Below are 16,560 nucleotides of genomic sequence, written 5' to 3' on the forward strand. Positions count from 1 at the left end.
TTTTAAAATAAAGTACATTTCTCTGGCATTTATAGTTTTCTACTGTACCGAAACGTACCGAACCGTGGCTCCACTGTATCGTACCGAACCCAACCGTGGATTTTGTGAACCGTTACACCCCTAATACTGAAGGCTCGGGTTCACACGTAAAAGTACAGCACTGAGGACTTTACACCAAGTGGTTCTGCAGACATAACTCTCCTCCTGTACGATTAAAGTGAAGAAGTTCTCCTCCACCTCCATGTTATTACTTATTCAATGCCTTCAAGAATAAAATGATAAATACAGCTCTCAGTGGGTGCAATTTCTGCAGCATATCAATTGTCAGATTGTCAAAGAGGATACAAATTCAGTTTTGTTTTTTGCCCCAGGAGATGACAGATGGGGATAACAGTTCCTTGATGATCCTTGCCCTTAATCCTTCCATCTTGGCCAAAAATGAAGTAACAAGCAGACGGATGGTTTCTGGAAAATAACAAGGCCACAAATGGACCGATGACTTTTATAGATGGCAGTGATTAGAGCAGGGAGGCTGCAGACAAATGACAAAAGATAAAAAAAGAAGAGCGATCAACAACATTTCTGAGTGTCCTTTCTAAACCCATTTCTCTAAAAATGCTCCCAAACTGTGGTACTTGTACAAGCTCTGGGTGTCACCTTCACTGCCGCCATGACTGTAGACTATAACGGGCCTTATTCTCTGGGCTCATGCATAATTCTGATAAAGAAGGGTTCAGGTCTCACACACCACTGTGTCCGTCTTTCTCCACCTCCTTTGTGGGTCTGTTTGCAGTCCCGGCCTTTGATAACACAACTTTCAAACTGGACTCTGAAGACTCGAGGCTTGTAAGAAAATGAAGCTCAGGAGAGTACGCGAGAAGAGGAGAGGTCATATTCAGAGGGATCGCTGCGTCTTCCGGTGATCTGTTCTCGGCCCACGGGGACGTCGGGGAGGAGGGCTCAGCTTGCTTTCAAGCAAAAATCTCAAAAGACAAAACCTTTGGAAAAAAGACGCATTTCAAAAGAGGCAGGGTTAAATTCCCAAAGTTTCTATCTTCAACAAAACTTTTTCAATATTAGAATTGAATGCCACATCTGAGCGGCCTTTGATGAAGATGTCACAGATCGGGCAGTAGACTGTTTGGGGCGTGCAACAGGCTAGAGCTCAGTTGTTTAGTCAAGCAAAAATACCAAATATTTTGTGGTTCCAGCTTCTTAAATGTAAAGATATGTTGCCTTTCTCTGTTGACTGTCACTGAAAATTGAATTTGTGGACAGAATATTTGAAAATGTCACCGTAGGCTCTCAGGAATTGTAATGTGATGACATTGAAAATACAATGAACAATTTAAGTTTAAATAAAGAAAAAAGTAGATGGATAAATATCTATAACTACACAATATTCTTCAACATACTGCTGTAGGACTGATTGCGAAAACACTCCCAACACTGAAAAGAGCCATGAAGTTAGAAAATGACATTGACCAGGAAACGTTACAAGTCTTTCTTTTGATGAGAAACACGAAATTAAAGAACTGAATTTTGCCATCAGATCTTTCTGCACCATTACACACCAGCATCATGCTAGAGCAACCTCAATTACGTTTGACCATAAACGTATTTTCTCCCTGATTATGTTTGTGTTTGACGTATTACAAAATACGTTTCAAATCAACATTTTAACACAAACCTTTTTTTCCCTCTCCTGATCCACGCACGGGGGGCCGTGGTTATGGTGAGGGTAAGAGTAAGGACAGGGTTAGTAACTAAAGGCAAGGCAGATCACAGAAAAATAATAAAGAGTAGAGTATGGCAAAGATATGTTGATTAGAAACGTATTTGTAATACGTCAAACACAAATGTAATCAGGGAGAAAATACGTTTATTGTCAAACGTAATTGAGAATGCATTTTAGTTTCGGGGGAACGTCATTTTTAGGCGATAGGGCTCGCTAGAGGCGGAGCATGAAGATAGGTTTGTGGTTGAGGTCAAAAGCTTCCCAGAATTCAAAGCTGAGACTTTCCGTCAGCGAGGCTGCAGTTCTTACTGCACTATCTGAGCTCGTCTACACCAACAACAGTTTCTGTCTCAACACGGACATGAAATGAGATTTCACACCATAGGTTCGGGTCACACATGAGAACTACTAGTCAGTCTCGCATCTCTTCACCTTGTACGTTTATTTGTCCTAAGGAGATTGAGACGGTATTAAAAAAACAACTGTGGCATAAATAAATAATATAAATAAAAGGCATTTTAACAGAGGTCTTGGAAAATGGCCTCCATCTAAAAGTTAAATAATGGCACCTCTACATCTCTACTGAGCTCTAAAACATATTTAAGGTGATGGGTTTTCATACATTAGACAGCTCCTTGCTGTGAGTCCCAAACACTGACAGAGAGGAGTTGTGGCAGTTACTCTGTTGAAAAAGAGACAAGGAATTCACTTTATAATCTCCTGCTATAAATAGCTGACATTGTAACAAGACTAAGAGGGAGCGACAGAGCGATTGTAGGAAAATAGAGACAAGACAAGGCAAGACATATTGTAAAGTAAGAGACAGAGGAGCCAAATGAATGATAGCTATCAGACAGCGGTAATGAGGTGACTGTCGAAGGAATTTAATCAGGGAAATTAATGGAGTGTGTGTCTCTTTCCCTTCTTTGCTCTTTCTCTGTAAATTCAGTACAATTCCAAATGACCTCAGCAAGCTGCGTAATTCTTCATTCAACAGAAGTGGTTTAATTTCTTTGTTATCAGTTTAATGTCCAGCAGTTTACCTACACCTCCGTCTTTGACAGCTTAAACTACACAGCATTCCTGATTTATACTACGGTACATTAAACATTCGCCACCCACTGTTCCACTGAAAGGGTGCCTCTATTTCTATGAACAATAAGCAAACATGTAATGTGTTGTGGTAGTATTTAATAGGTAAAATGAACGTTATACAACCAAAACCTTATAAATAAGGTTACTCCCTGCCTTTAAAGCAGCTGGCAGTCCAACAGTGTGGAAGGATTTATTGCAATAAAGCTTTGGAAATGTAATGTTCAAATCAATCACATGGCTGTAACATAACTAAACTGTATCTTTTTAATTAGGTGGAGCATCCTCAAGAGGAGGGATGGGTGCATCAGGATTAAAAGGAAACATAAAAACACTGCTGATATCTAAAAACGGATAAAAGAAACATTAAAATATATATTAATAGATAAACTTCAAGTATTACACAGGTGTGCATGTAAACTCCTTTAACTAATGGATGAGAGAACGGGATTGTACATGTAATGGCTACATAAGAATATAATTTGTTCAATGTTTGGTTGTATTTTCTATGATCATTCGTTGGAAATTAATAAACCGAGCTAACATTCTGGAAAATCCCATCCCATTGTGAAAGATGTCTGCTTGATGAAGGACGGATCAACTTCATGTCAGCTTTCACTAAACGGCTTTACACTTCACACCAGATTTCACTTTCAGACTGCTTGCAGCATTTTGTGGGGTCTGATGTCAGCAGAACACAAACGCATGCATGAGTGCACTCAAAGTCACTCTTAAATGAGCACCACGATGAAAATGGCTGTGAAAAGGACTTCAGCGGAAACAACAGCACGCTAAAGCAGACAACCATAACCAGCTTGTTTTCAGTCAAACACCATGAAGCTTAAGATAAACAGACATTAGACTGACAGGTGAGGGAGTAAAGCTCGTGGATCTGCAGGTATGACTGCACAAGGCGGTGTTTACATCTGAATAGCTTTCCCTGAAATAAATGGCATCAGCATACCATGATCTGCATCATTCTTCCAAATGCAGATCTAAAAATGAGGCCATCCTGCTTCTTTTTTAAATGCACAAGTTGCTGCAGACACAACATTTCCTTCACAGGCAGAGATAACAGATTTCCTCCGCATAGTCTCGGCTCTTCAGAGAAATCTCTCTCACATCACATGAATCTAATGCCAGCGATGTCAAGTAGGCCATTATAAACACACTCAGTCGGAAAATACAGCTGGCATGCACAGAAATGCACACAGAGGAAACGTTGCATTGCCTATCTTAACTATGCACAGCAACAACAACCAGTGGAGCGCTTGGCTGACCACAGACGTCTAACCAGACCTAGAAGAACTGTGTCTCGCTAGACGTCAAGCACGTTAGAAAGTTTAGTTTCCATAAAAGCTGTTGTCATATTTGAGGGCCTATTCTTTTTACATGAGAGGCATTAGCTCAACAGAAACTACAGCCTCACACAGTGTCAGCCTCCAGCATTTGTGTGTCTGTGTGTCTGCATGTACAATAAAACCACATCGAATATCATGTCAAGTGAGACTGCAGGGGAGACAACCCCAGACTTTGTTTGGACACAAATCTACAGAACTTGTGTGCGTTTGTGTGTGAATGAGCATGTCTGTCTGTTCTCTTATTGACAAGATGTGAGCTTGCGGTTTCCCCTCTTGCTCCTCCTCCTCCTCCTCCTCTATCCGTCCCTCATCTTGCTTCCTCTTGGTCATAATTACATCAGTGTCCAAACAGGATATGAAAGAAAGAGAGACAGTGACCATCAAATTCAGAGCAGGACCATGTGGACGGTGACCCACCCCGGCTGTGCATCTAGTCAGGCTACATGGCAGTATTATAGATGCAATACCAGAGTCTAATACAACAATGAGAGCTACAGTAAGACGGTACCAGAGGAACATGAAGGAAAAGTCAAATATGGCAGTAACAGTACGGGTATTGCTTTATAAAGAGCGCAAGAGATCCACAGATATGAGGGAGTATTTCTGTGACTCACATTTCCTCACTAGCTGCACTTGGCGTCAGGCCCTTCCCCATAACAAGTCATTATTTATGACTCGTGTGAAATAGTCAGGCAACAGATAATTCGTTCAGTGCAGTGCCTCTGAATTAGCTCCGTTATTAGTGTGTGAACCGTCAGTTCCCTTGTGATATAATCCTTCAACAACAGGCTCTGAGAAACAAAGAAATGCATACAGATGGGCTGAGAGGTCCCCTCAGCAAAGACAAGAGAGGAAGGGGTGAATTACTGACCGAGATTAATCAGACGTTACTGGTATAAAACACATATTCAGTAGTACTTCATTTAAGAAGAGACTCACAGTCCATAACAGCTTCTTTATAGCTAGCAGCTGCTTAGAGACGCACCCGCTGGGGATATGACCACCCAATCTGAAGTGTAACATTTGAAAAGTTCCTCTTCTTCTTTTTTAAATCCAGCATCCAGCCTCCTGAATACTAACTGCACGAGTTCTCCTCACTCCGCACTGTTGAATGTGCTCGAGGCTTTTGAAAGCAAGCTCTTTTCTGAGGAAAACAAGAAGATGAAGAGGAAAACAAGGCTGTTAACAAAGGAGCTGTGTGGGCACGTTGCAAAATAACCAACTTATGAGTGAAACCGTCATAGTGCTGCAGGAAAACCACAGGACCACACCATCCACCAGAAACTTCCTTCTGTGCAAGAAAACCCTCTGCCATGCTCTCCTGTCCAGCCTCATCTCATTCTGCCTTTCTTCCCTCCTCTTCCTCATTTCTCCCTCTGTCCCCTCCTCCTCCTCCCCTCTCCAACAGGTTTTAAGCTCTGCCATTACATGTGACTGACTGCATTCATCTCCCCCTCCCCCCCCCTCATCCAGCTGCAGATTTGACACAAAGCTCTGTGATTTGGTGCATCAGTAGATGTGATATGCTCAGCGAGAGACCGAGAGGGGAACATATATATTCATAATCAGGTCACTCTGCCACTGAGGCCTTGTGTGTGTGTGTGGAGTTTCTGTGTGCACCTATTAGCAGCAATCACACTGCACAGAGAAGACTGCTGCCTATCTTTAGCCTTTCACAGCATCAGTAAAGTTGGGTGCCAGAGCACACGAGCAAAGAGAAAATAGAAAGACACTAAGGATGACAGCGCATAATGGTGACTGAGTGCATGTGTGCTGAATCTGACCAGATATGGTATTTTACAATATTCAGTACTTTAGCAATCTATGTGACAGCCATAAAACGATGATTATGTTAAAAAAAGTAAACATGCAAAGTCAATACAACAATGCTCATGGGGTTATATACAGTATTTCTGTGCACCCCCACTCATCCTGAACAAAGGGCAGAGGCACCAGAGGAAGTGGGTCAACCTTTCACACTGAAGAGGTGGCAGATGCTCCTCTGAACCGCACAAACAAACATGTAGCACCATCACGCACGCAGACAGGCACATGAATGGACTGAAAAAAGACAACTACATACAGGGTTCAGAGTCCCCGATAGACGGCGCTAAATACACCAAACACACATGCAGATATGAAAGAAGACTAAGACAAACCTCATGTAAACACATTGGTAACCCCGGACGTTACTGTGATACCGCCACTTCTGCTCGACTGGATGGAGAGACGGACCATTTCTGACCGTCTCTGCTCATTTTGCTCTCTATTTATCCACTCCCCTCCCTCTCTATTATACACAAACCAAATGGACAAAACCACACGTTCCTGGCAACTCTTTCATCTCTCGGCTGCTGCAGCAGAAGCCCTCTGCCATCACCATGGAGAAAGAAGGCCTCACTATAACAACCACTCAATGGAAACTGCAACGAGTCCCCTTTCCTTTTAATGCATCCCTTTTCATAATCGTTTTTTTCTTCATACACGCCTTGTATATGAACGACAATGGATGGAGAGCGTACACCCTGCAGCGATAAAAATAATCACAACAATGACAACGTCGGCAGCATCAGCACCATCAACACAAACGGCACAAGAGACAAAACATCCACAAGATATCTGTACCTGAATCTTCATTTTCCAACAGGAATTCATGTCTGGATCCTGAAGTCACCGCTTTCACACAATCACACACACAATCACACACACACACACACACACACAGGTTCCTCAGGGAGGTTGCATGCCCCCTCTGTAAATCCTCGAGGTGAGCCGAGACAGAGAAAGAAAGAGAGAGAGAGAGAGAGAGAGAGAGAGAGAGAGAGAGAGAGAGAGAGAGAGAGAGAGAGAGAGAGAGAGAGAGAGAGAGAGAAGCCTCTGCAAATACGGAAGTGGAGCCGAGGCAACAATGTCAGCCGTCGCGACTGCAGCTCCGGCGGGCACAGTGCGGAGACAAAGACAGAGGAAAGGATGGGAGAGAGATGGCAGAGGGAGGGAGAACAAGCGCTGCCCTACATTTTCTTCACACAAACACAGACACACAACACAGTTGCAGAGCTGCTGCTGCTACTTGTCCAGGCTTGCTCTCCCTCTCAGCTGCTCACACACACAATCACACACAAATACACACACACACACACACAGAGAGTCAATCCTGTGCTGTAATCCCATTGGCCGGGCATCCACTTCCTCCAGCTGATCTTGGTGAGGTGGGGGAGGGGCAAACTGTTGTTGAATCATTCATGAGAGGGAGGTGGTGTCCTTTAAATAGACTCCCTCTGCTCTGCAAACTGAGCTTAACCTTAAAGTACCTTCCTCTAACTCTACTTAAGCCTGTCTTGCAACTTCCACACACTACCACACACACACATCCTCTGAATCTCAGACTGTTTTATGACAAAGAGTCAGCCATCAAACCTCTTAAAAACCACTGTCATGGTCCACCAATCAGAGAGGCCGTTACTGCTGGTTCCACCAATCCCCAGCAGGCACAGCGGGATGCAAGGTGGAGCAGAGATGAGAGAGGGTAATTTATTACACACGTTCTCAGAGCTGTATTCAAGGGCAGAGTAACAACACAGCACAATCGCTCAAATACTGAGTAGTACTGCAGGCCAACGTCCACTAATAAACACACCAACTGAACCGTCTAACACAGCTATATGGGTTAGAATGATGATGCTCGTCTGTTTGTCCTGAAAGTACGCCGATAAGGAGCAAGATGCTGCCAACTTCTGATGGATAGGATCATGGAGGGTATAAACTAACAACACCATGTTGGATAAACAATCCAACATGGCGTGTTAATTGCAGCCATTCATCACCAGCAGGTCACATACAGTAGTCACAGGCATTTGAAGAATCCCTTAAGCCCCCTAAGACTCAACATTGGGTTATTGTGGACGATACATTTATGCTGCGTTTAAATTATTTGACCAAATGTACCCTGTTCAAAGGGTTAATATTGATTCAACACTTAGATTCATACCTTGGATGCTTACAACCTCAGGGCCTTAATGAGGACTTTGATATGAAAGTTATGTTAGAAGTGAGGCTTACTGTTCTCTCCCGACACACTAAGGCTAGATCAGGTCCTTTCCATTGGCTAATGAGCTGAGCAGCACTGTACTTTCATTGAGTAACACTGCTTTAACAGCTTTGGCCTCGAAATACAGTCTTACAGCAAGTCCACTGGCCCCAGCTCACACAACGATTTTACACTTTTACTTCATACTTCTACTCCACTACCTCTCACATGAAATCTTGTAATTTCTTGCTCCTCTTTGTTTATTTTACAGCTATCTTATTAGCCATTTAATTTGCAGATAACGATTTTACATGTTACAAACTCACGATATGAACAGTTTATAAAATACTATGCAAATTTGATTAGAAGATTGATCAACTTATTAAAATGCTGTTCAGTTTTCACTTTTTCTGCATAATGAGTACTTTAACTGTAAAGTTCATCTTGTTTATTATTCTTCTGTACTTTTATTACAGTCAAATTTTGAATGAAGGACCTTTACTTAGTAATACAATACATTTATACTGCAGTATTGCTATTTTTACTAAAAAAAGATCTAAATAGTTTTTCAACAACTGCTGATTGTTTCTCCCCCAATGCCAAAACCTCAATTTGGGATATCTGCCGATACATACATCCAAATAAGACAGCAAAGCTCTCTTTACCCCAGCAGCACTAATCTGCAGGATATGATTCAGCCATCAAAGGATGCAGGTGTGACAAAAAAAAAAAAAAAAGCACAGACTGCTGAGCAGAGATGAGAATATAACTGCAGATGATGAAAGTGTAGCTTTCTGGTGGCTCAGCCGGCTAAGAGCCCGTCACGTTAACACATAATGAGTTGGTGATCTTTCCGACACAGGTTGACAGCAACACCGCAGGGCTTTCCAATGGAAAGCTAAGGGAAAAGGTGTTTGACTGATTATAGGACCCGTCAGAAAATATCAATCACAGCGGATATATAAAAGCCTGGTCGAGTATAAAGCAGGAAAGTGGGGCCATACAAAGTCAGAGACTCGAGAGGAGGTGATATATCGGAGAGTTGGATGGAGAGGTAAAGACAGAAATGTAAGGCAAAGTGTGAAGTGAAAGAGAACAAAAAAAGAAGAAAGAGAAAACTGAATGAGAAACATGTCAGATATCCCACTGGGCGTGAAATTGCGCAGTAATAGCCTTTTCAGTTCATATTCAAATACATTCATGCATACTGATAACTACAACACGAAAGCTCGTCTACCTTCTGCACGTTTCAATCAAACCTACCTCAAATTAGAGACGAGGCGAGGGAGGGAAGGAAATGAAGAAGGGGAGAGATGGTCCGTGAGCAAAATCAAAAGACAAACTCTTGAGAAATGATATGTTTTTTCCGTGGTTAATATTCTGTAAAATGTTGAATAACTGCACAGGGATCCCTTGCTACTTATCTGCTGTAACCGTATGCAAGGCTTTGATCTGGAGCTTTGCTTTTCATTTACATATCTGTGTAATGCAGTGGAGGATGGTTTCTGAGCCTCGCGTATTCATGGTACATAATCTTCAGACCAGAATACGCGAGCGCAAACATTAAGTGGGCCATCGCTGCGGCAACACGACCGTGACAGGATACCACCAATTCACAAAATAACAAGTGGCTGACTGTAGCAGCTTTATTGATTCATGGCTCTCCTCACTCTTGCCCAATATCTCACCATCTCTCAACTTTGACACCCGATGGAGCACATCCTTCTCGACTTGTGAAAGCCGATGGAGATTAGTGGAAAGGGGCTGTCAGGTGAAGGGGGGGGGGAATAACTGTTAAGTGACCCTGTTTCTGGGAGCCACACTTTCAAAAGCTATTTCTGGCTGGGTTGGCGACAGAACTGTGGAGCGTGCCACCTGATTACCGTGTTTAACAGACACAATCCAGACATTCGCATTGGTGGCAAGATGACGCACATGCAAACAGTAACTAAAGATGTGGGAGGGGATCGTTACAACACTAAGCGCCCAATGAACACATTTGAAATCGATGATTCATTCAACAAAACAAAAGAGTAGGAAGCTGCTAATACAACGCACAACTCAGAGATCATTTGTTATTCATTACTGATTTAGCCACATAACGACGTTTGAAGTCCTGAAAGAACGTCAGTTTCACTCGTTTGTATGTTCAAGTTACGCTAAAAAGAGCTACATGGCTTACTCATGAGATGCATAAAAAAAGTCCAGTTTGGACATTTTCCAGTTTTGCTACATCAATAAAGTTGACTCGACTTGAATCGATTGCGACAACAGGTGGATATCGTGGGTGTCATTCCTGCAAACTCAAATAATCAGCCCTCGAGTTGCCCATATATACGGTAATATGCATGGAAAACAAGGCTTTTTTAGTTTATATTGTGCTCACATGATGTATATTACGAATACAGTTGTGCAGTGTTTACTCCATTTACCTCAACCTAACACAAGTACTTATTTCATCATGGGAGGAGATGTGGATATACTGGATGTAAAGGGAAGCTGGAGTCGACAAGGCATGCGGTAGGTCGGAGGGCCAACATGGCATCAACATCTGGCCATGATGAAAAACAATACGCATCATTTGTTCTGTGTTAGAATAAATGTCTCATGAATAAAAAAGGTTTTGAAATATACTGTATGTCAATTCCTTTGTTTGGTTCAGCACACGTTAAGAGTATTTTGTCATGTTCAAGGACGAGGGATTTGAGTCTCTCGCCTCCAGGTTTGGCCTCAAACAAGTTTGAGCTGCAACTTATACGTCAGTCATGTTTAATTTAATTCATCTGGAGTCCAATCTGACCACCCGAACGCAGTGTTCTTCCCTTCAGAGTGCAATCTGCAAACGTCAGTCGCGGCGTCTCGTCGTTTCACAGTCTCCTCGTGTTTTCCCCGGCTGCAGACTTCAGCACAGAGAAGAAAAAGCTCAGTATCACTAATGAGTGACGCACTGTACTTGAAAGAAATGTGGCGATAGACGGGGGTCACAGTGTCTTATCAGAGTAGTACAAAACAACAGAGTCGCGGCTGCATGGGACTGAGCTGTAATATCTCAACAAGACAACACTGAAGTGTATCAGTCTGTGGCAAGTTTGAGCCAGAGCTCACTAGAACAGCACAATCACCCGTTCATGGTCATCATACGCATGGTGTCTTAGATGAGGTGAGCAAGTCTGTAAATTCTGCGATTTATTTATCTATATGTAAATTACTCAACACGGACCGTACAGAAGACGGTCAAGACCTTCTCTAACCTTCAATTTTTTTTTAAATAAGATGCAATCGCAGTTTCATGTCTCTGTCTTTCAATTTCCCAGACCTCATCAGCCTTTGCAGGAAAGGAGAACGGCTGTCTGAAAATGATTGATATACTCCATCCAGCCATCGCTTCAAAAAAACTTGAGATCCATCATTGGTGCTGAACTTTTGCTATAAATGTGCATCACTAGGTCATGACCTAGTGATTAAGGAAACTAGCTATGACATCATCAATCATCCCCTGCTGTTGAACAGATGGTGCCCCATTATTTACCCTGGGGGGGGGGGGGGGGGGGGGTGGAGGAGTATGTATTACAAATGTAAGGATTGGGGTATTTTAAACACATGCACACACTCAGAATACAATTATATTCTCTTTGACCACAGCTGCACTCTCACTTTGCCTGCACTTCAAAGATCCGATTAGGATTTCCTGGTTGGAAGCAGCTTCCCAGAAGCATTCGAACCCTCAGCGTGGAGCTCCTGGCACACAAACATGCCTGGGGTTATAAAGCTCCCTCATCCGAACCTTCCATCCCTGCCTTACCCACGGCACACAACGGGTCAACATAACCAACCCTCAGTGAAAAGTCTTCGCTATTAGGCCAGTGCGGAGATACAGCAGTGACAGTAATGTTGAAATGCCACAAAGTTGAACTGTTGTATCTCTGAACTAGCTGAACAGAAACACAGCATGCATCGTAACACAGAAAGGCAAACTACACAAAGAGGAAGTATAAATAATTCCTCTAAGTCCTACTATTAGAGGACATACTCCTCAGAGGTGTGATGTTTTGAAGATGGACAAAAGACTACACTAAACAGAATCTGCTCAGACAGTTTCTTTTCTTTACAATTTAGTTTGTTTTCAGCGTGAGATGCTTTGATGTTCTGTAGGCCTATACCAGTGGGCTGCAACCTGAGCCAAGTATGATGAAGGATGGCGCAATGAATCTGCCCCCCCACCCACCTACTCCAATCGCCATTTTTAGGTTCCGGCCTCATTCGGCTCCCAGATAAATACGGTCCAGAGGAGCAGCAGCGATTTGCATTTAAAGGCTCGTCGTCGGGAAGAGAGCTCTTATAGCTCGTCATTACAAAGAAAAGTTCAAAGTTTAAGGAGAAAACGGGTCACATTTTGGCAAAAGTCTTTCTTGAGGCTGCACCACAGACATAGACAACCCATTGTACTGGTTTGGAGGGAGGCTACAAGAGCGAGTGTTGCGCTGCATTAGAAGGCAGTTGCTGGTTCAAATCCCCTGGACTTCGAAGGACAGAGAGGTGGTCGGAGCTCAGACACACTATTTGCTCTACTGCCCTCTGCTGACCTGGTCCTGTACATACCCTGAACTCAACAACAAAACTTTTATTGGGGACAAAAGAGAGGCTTTATTTCACGGGTCCACTTTTTCCTAATATTAAAAATTAAAGTTTCATGACAAGACCGATACAATTTGGTACTAATGATGGAGAAAATAGATGCAAACGGTCTGAAACTGTTATTCTACTTTGTTTATGAATAGTAGAGTTTACAAAAAGCAATTTTATGGAGAAACTTCCTTCTTCTTCTACTTCCACATTTAATATTATATTCTTCACATCTGTTGAATTGTGTGACTGACTCTTGGTTATCCTACACTAGCATTTAATTGGAATTATTACCTGAAAGAGTAGCAATTAAAAACAGTCTCTATTAAACCTAAAATGACTGCCAAATATACTAGTTGGTTGCCAAAAAGTGAATAGGAAATGAATTATTAAATGAAATGAAACTATTAGGAATTTACCAAAATAGGAGTTAATAAGAGAACAATGCATGTTCAACAGTAAAATGCAATGTCATTCATGTATTTCAACATAATGACAGTATTGATGGTTTTTAGGGACTCATGCAGACTTCTTTACAAGATACAGGAAATGTGACCGTCCACTCTTCAGTGACCTTCACCCCACGGAAACAAGCAGCTCTGTTCACTCTAAATGCATCATTCTCATCTGCTGCAGTCCCAAACGCCCCAAACACCACAATCCGGTAGACATCAGCCGTCTCTGAACTGAAGCTTGGACGTAGCCGTTCTCATAGCCCACTGCTCATCAACATTTTTGCATCTCCATATGGCGGAAGCTCTCACAGCGTCGGTCAGGATTGTTCCGTGCCGCACGGCGCAGCTGTTAGGGGCTCACGGGGAGGCTGCAGCGAGCTGTTGCGACTTGCTTGAGATCATTTTTACGACACTAAAAGACGATGACAAAGTCCGATTTGAAACCAATGTGCTGCATTTTGATCGTCTCAAACTCCCCTTGACCCCCTGGAGGATTGTTGTAACTGTCACAGCAACAATGTCACACTCCAAAAAATGCCTCCATGACCACTTCTGCTCACATTAAGTAAAAGGGAGCGCAGAGCCAAAAGCTCACATGCAGCACTGAATGCACCAGCTCCTTGGGACATCAAGGTTGTCTCTGTGAAAGATAACTGCCCAGCATAACATACCTTTAACTATTAGGCCTCACATTTGCCAATATGATCTACTTCACCTCCGGGTTAGGAGGAGAGAGACAGAGAGATGGAGGAAGGTGTGCAGAGGAGCAGACTGCATTTTACTTTTGAAGCGATAAGCATGAAGTCAAAATCCAACCGCTCCCAGCTGGTCCACACTCCAACCTTTACTTTTTCTTCATTTCCATCTCCCACTGCTGCCGTCGGAAATTCTGCCACTCTCTCTCCCTCTCTCTACATTTCATCTTCTACAGACTCAATTTACGCAAACCTTCCAATCTCATTCCACCCCGTCAATATTTGTCTGCTCAGCTCTCCGTCTGTGTGCAGACAGTTTTAAACAAATATTGTAAAGCGCACTGTTTCCACATGAAATGGGAATGACATCAGCTCTCAAAGAGGGAGCAGATGGTGAGAATTTCCTGATGACATCTTTTGGCTTTTACAGCAATTTCCCACCGCTTGTTCCTTCCCTCTTTCATCCCACTGGAGGCCTTACAACAAGTTCAACAACCTTTCCTTAAAGTTCAGAGCCGTGTGAGCTGCTTGCTCTTTATCTCAGCCCAGAGTAAAGAGTGTTTTATAGAGTGAAGTTGCTTCAAATAGACACACACAAGAATTACATTTCATGTTAAAAACGGAAACTGGGGACTAAGCTCAAAAACTAAAAATGCATCATTCACATTTTCACAGTAAAATGACGACGTGGTGATTATATATTAATTCCACTTAGATAGATAACCATGCTTGTATTGCACATTTCAGAGACATAAGCTGCTATTTAGAATTTGTGAGAGATAGCTGGGGGAAAAGACGTCAACCAGCGAATAACAAAGATATCAAATGTCCTCAGGAGAAGACAGATAACATTTTTATGGAGGCAGCATCTTTTACATTCTCCTCATTTGTACAAAGCGCCCCTTTTCGGCAGCTAGAGTTTCAGCCGTTTGTTCAGCGGAGCAATCCGGCTCCCTGGGAGACCAACAGCGGTCAATACGTTCTGTATTCAGTCAGAGTACTTTGAGTGGTCAACAGGAGCAACGCATCAGCTCCTCTTCCACTAATACTCCATTGTCCTCGCTCAACTCCGTATCACCACATATCTTTGGCTATCATAGCGTTGCAGTTTCAGTTTTCAATCATGCGACTGGCTTCGTTTCTATCTGTATGTTGAATGACACACGAACAGACATTTACACGCTGTGAGCAACAGGTTTGCTGCCAATCCAAGAGGAAAATCCTTTCCCCCTGACCAGACCTGCACACTCCCTGCAGTCGGTGTGTGCAGCCGTAAACACAGCAGACTCTGTTCAGGGTCAACAACTGAGGAAGTTCACAAATCCCACCAACAAGCTATTTAAACTAAGGAATATACAAAAACAAACAAGCCTTAAGTGTGCACTTAAGGCGACCGTGTGCAAATACTATCAGTTGTCATGATTGACTGCATATGTGCTTTGAAGATAATGCTCAACACGCGCTGCTTTAACGGATTCATAATGTGACGCCATCAGAGTGAAGAGACAAATGTGCTCTCTCATTCAAACATCTAAACACTTTCTTTTCCTCTTCAAGGAGCTGAGTAACTGCATCCCTGGCCTCAAGTGGTTTGGTAGACAACTCTGAAACAAACATTGGGCGCACATACAAGTGTGTATAAAGCATGCCCGGAACATTAGTGCTAATATGAGCAGTGTGCTTCTCTGTGTGAGCCAGAGATATACATTTGTTAACCTGAAACTGGATAATGGTTAAGAGGTGCAATCTGCTACATGAAGACTTATTAAAGAATTCCTAGTGGTGTGAAGTCAAACGATAAAAACAGCGCTGGTCTAAGTAGCAGCTCCACAAAGGCCTTGGGAGGTCGTTTTCATGGCGATGACACAGCATTACCGCCATGCTCCTGTAGTCTCAATGGCCTGAGATAGTCCTGTGTCACATACAGCACCATCATAATCTATTAGCAAGCCGGAGGGAGGCCACAGCCCTGCAAGAGTAAAAAAAGTGTGTTCGTGCATGCAAGCATTCAATAGACACAGGCCGATTGCCGTCATCCCCCTGACAGCATGACCGGAGGTAACAGATAATGGAGGAGCCACCATTCTCCTTTGGCATGTGTGGAAGGTGCCCGTGGGATCAGATAAACATCAATCAAAATGACGACGGACTGACAGCTCCGGCTTTTACAAATTGGATTTAACAGAGACGACATTTTTCTCATTCATGTTACCTTTGCAAAAGGCGATCAGGACATTGGTTTAGATGGCGGATGACACTGGTCCTTCGTGAAACCACTACCTCAAGCAAAGTGGGGAAACCACAGCGCTCCTGGCACACAAGCCGTTTGACAGCTCTGACAGAAGCAACGCTGAGGGATGTTGGGGGTGAACAGCAGGCTACTTCTTCACATTCTGCCTCTGCCGCACCGAATAGTCCTGCCAATAGCACCATTGGCAGGACTATTCGGTCTTTGCTCCGTTTCTACAGCAACAACATGCTCCTCTCTCTCGCTTCCTTCAAGCGGTTTACAACCGAGCGTAATTGTGCCCTCTTTCACCTTCTCGTTTTATGCTCTCACCTGGACGCT

General features: G+C 43.1%; 1 protein-coding gene across 3 annotated transcripts in view; it reads right to left on the reverse strand.

Moving 5' to 3' along the window:
• Positions 1-16,560, reverse strand: part of marchf8 (membrane-associated ring finger (C3HC4) 8) — a 59,068-nt gene that overhangs the window by 19,442 nt on the left and 23,066 nt on the right. Inside the window, exon 1 of one of the 3 annotated variants that reach the window (XM_079280741.1) lies at positions 6,817-6,942. The exons of the other annotated variants lie outside the window; for them this stretch is intronic. Coding sequence (XP_079136867.1) covers positions 6,817-6,846 — 30 coding nt within the window. The 5' untranslated portion in view covers positions 6,847-6,942. Of the gene's footprint in view, positions 1-6,816; positions 6,943-16,560 lie in introns of those variants that run through there. 3 annotated transcript variants of the gene reach the window in all.

The sequence above is a fragment of the Melanostigma gelatinosum genome, assembly GCF_949748355.1.
Source record: "Melanostigma gelatinosum genome assembly, chromosome: 12".
In the NCBI taxonomy this organism is placed as follows: domain Eukaryota; kingdom Metazoa; phylum Chordata; class Actinopteri; order Perciformes; family Zoarcidae; genus Melanostigma; species Melanostigma gelatinosum.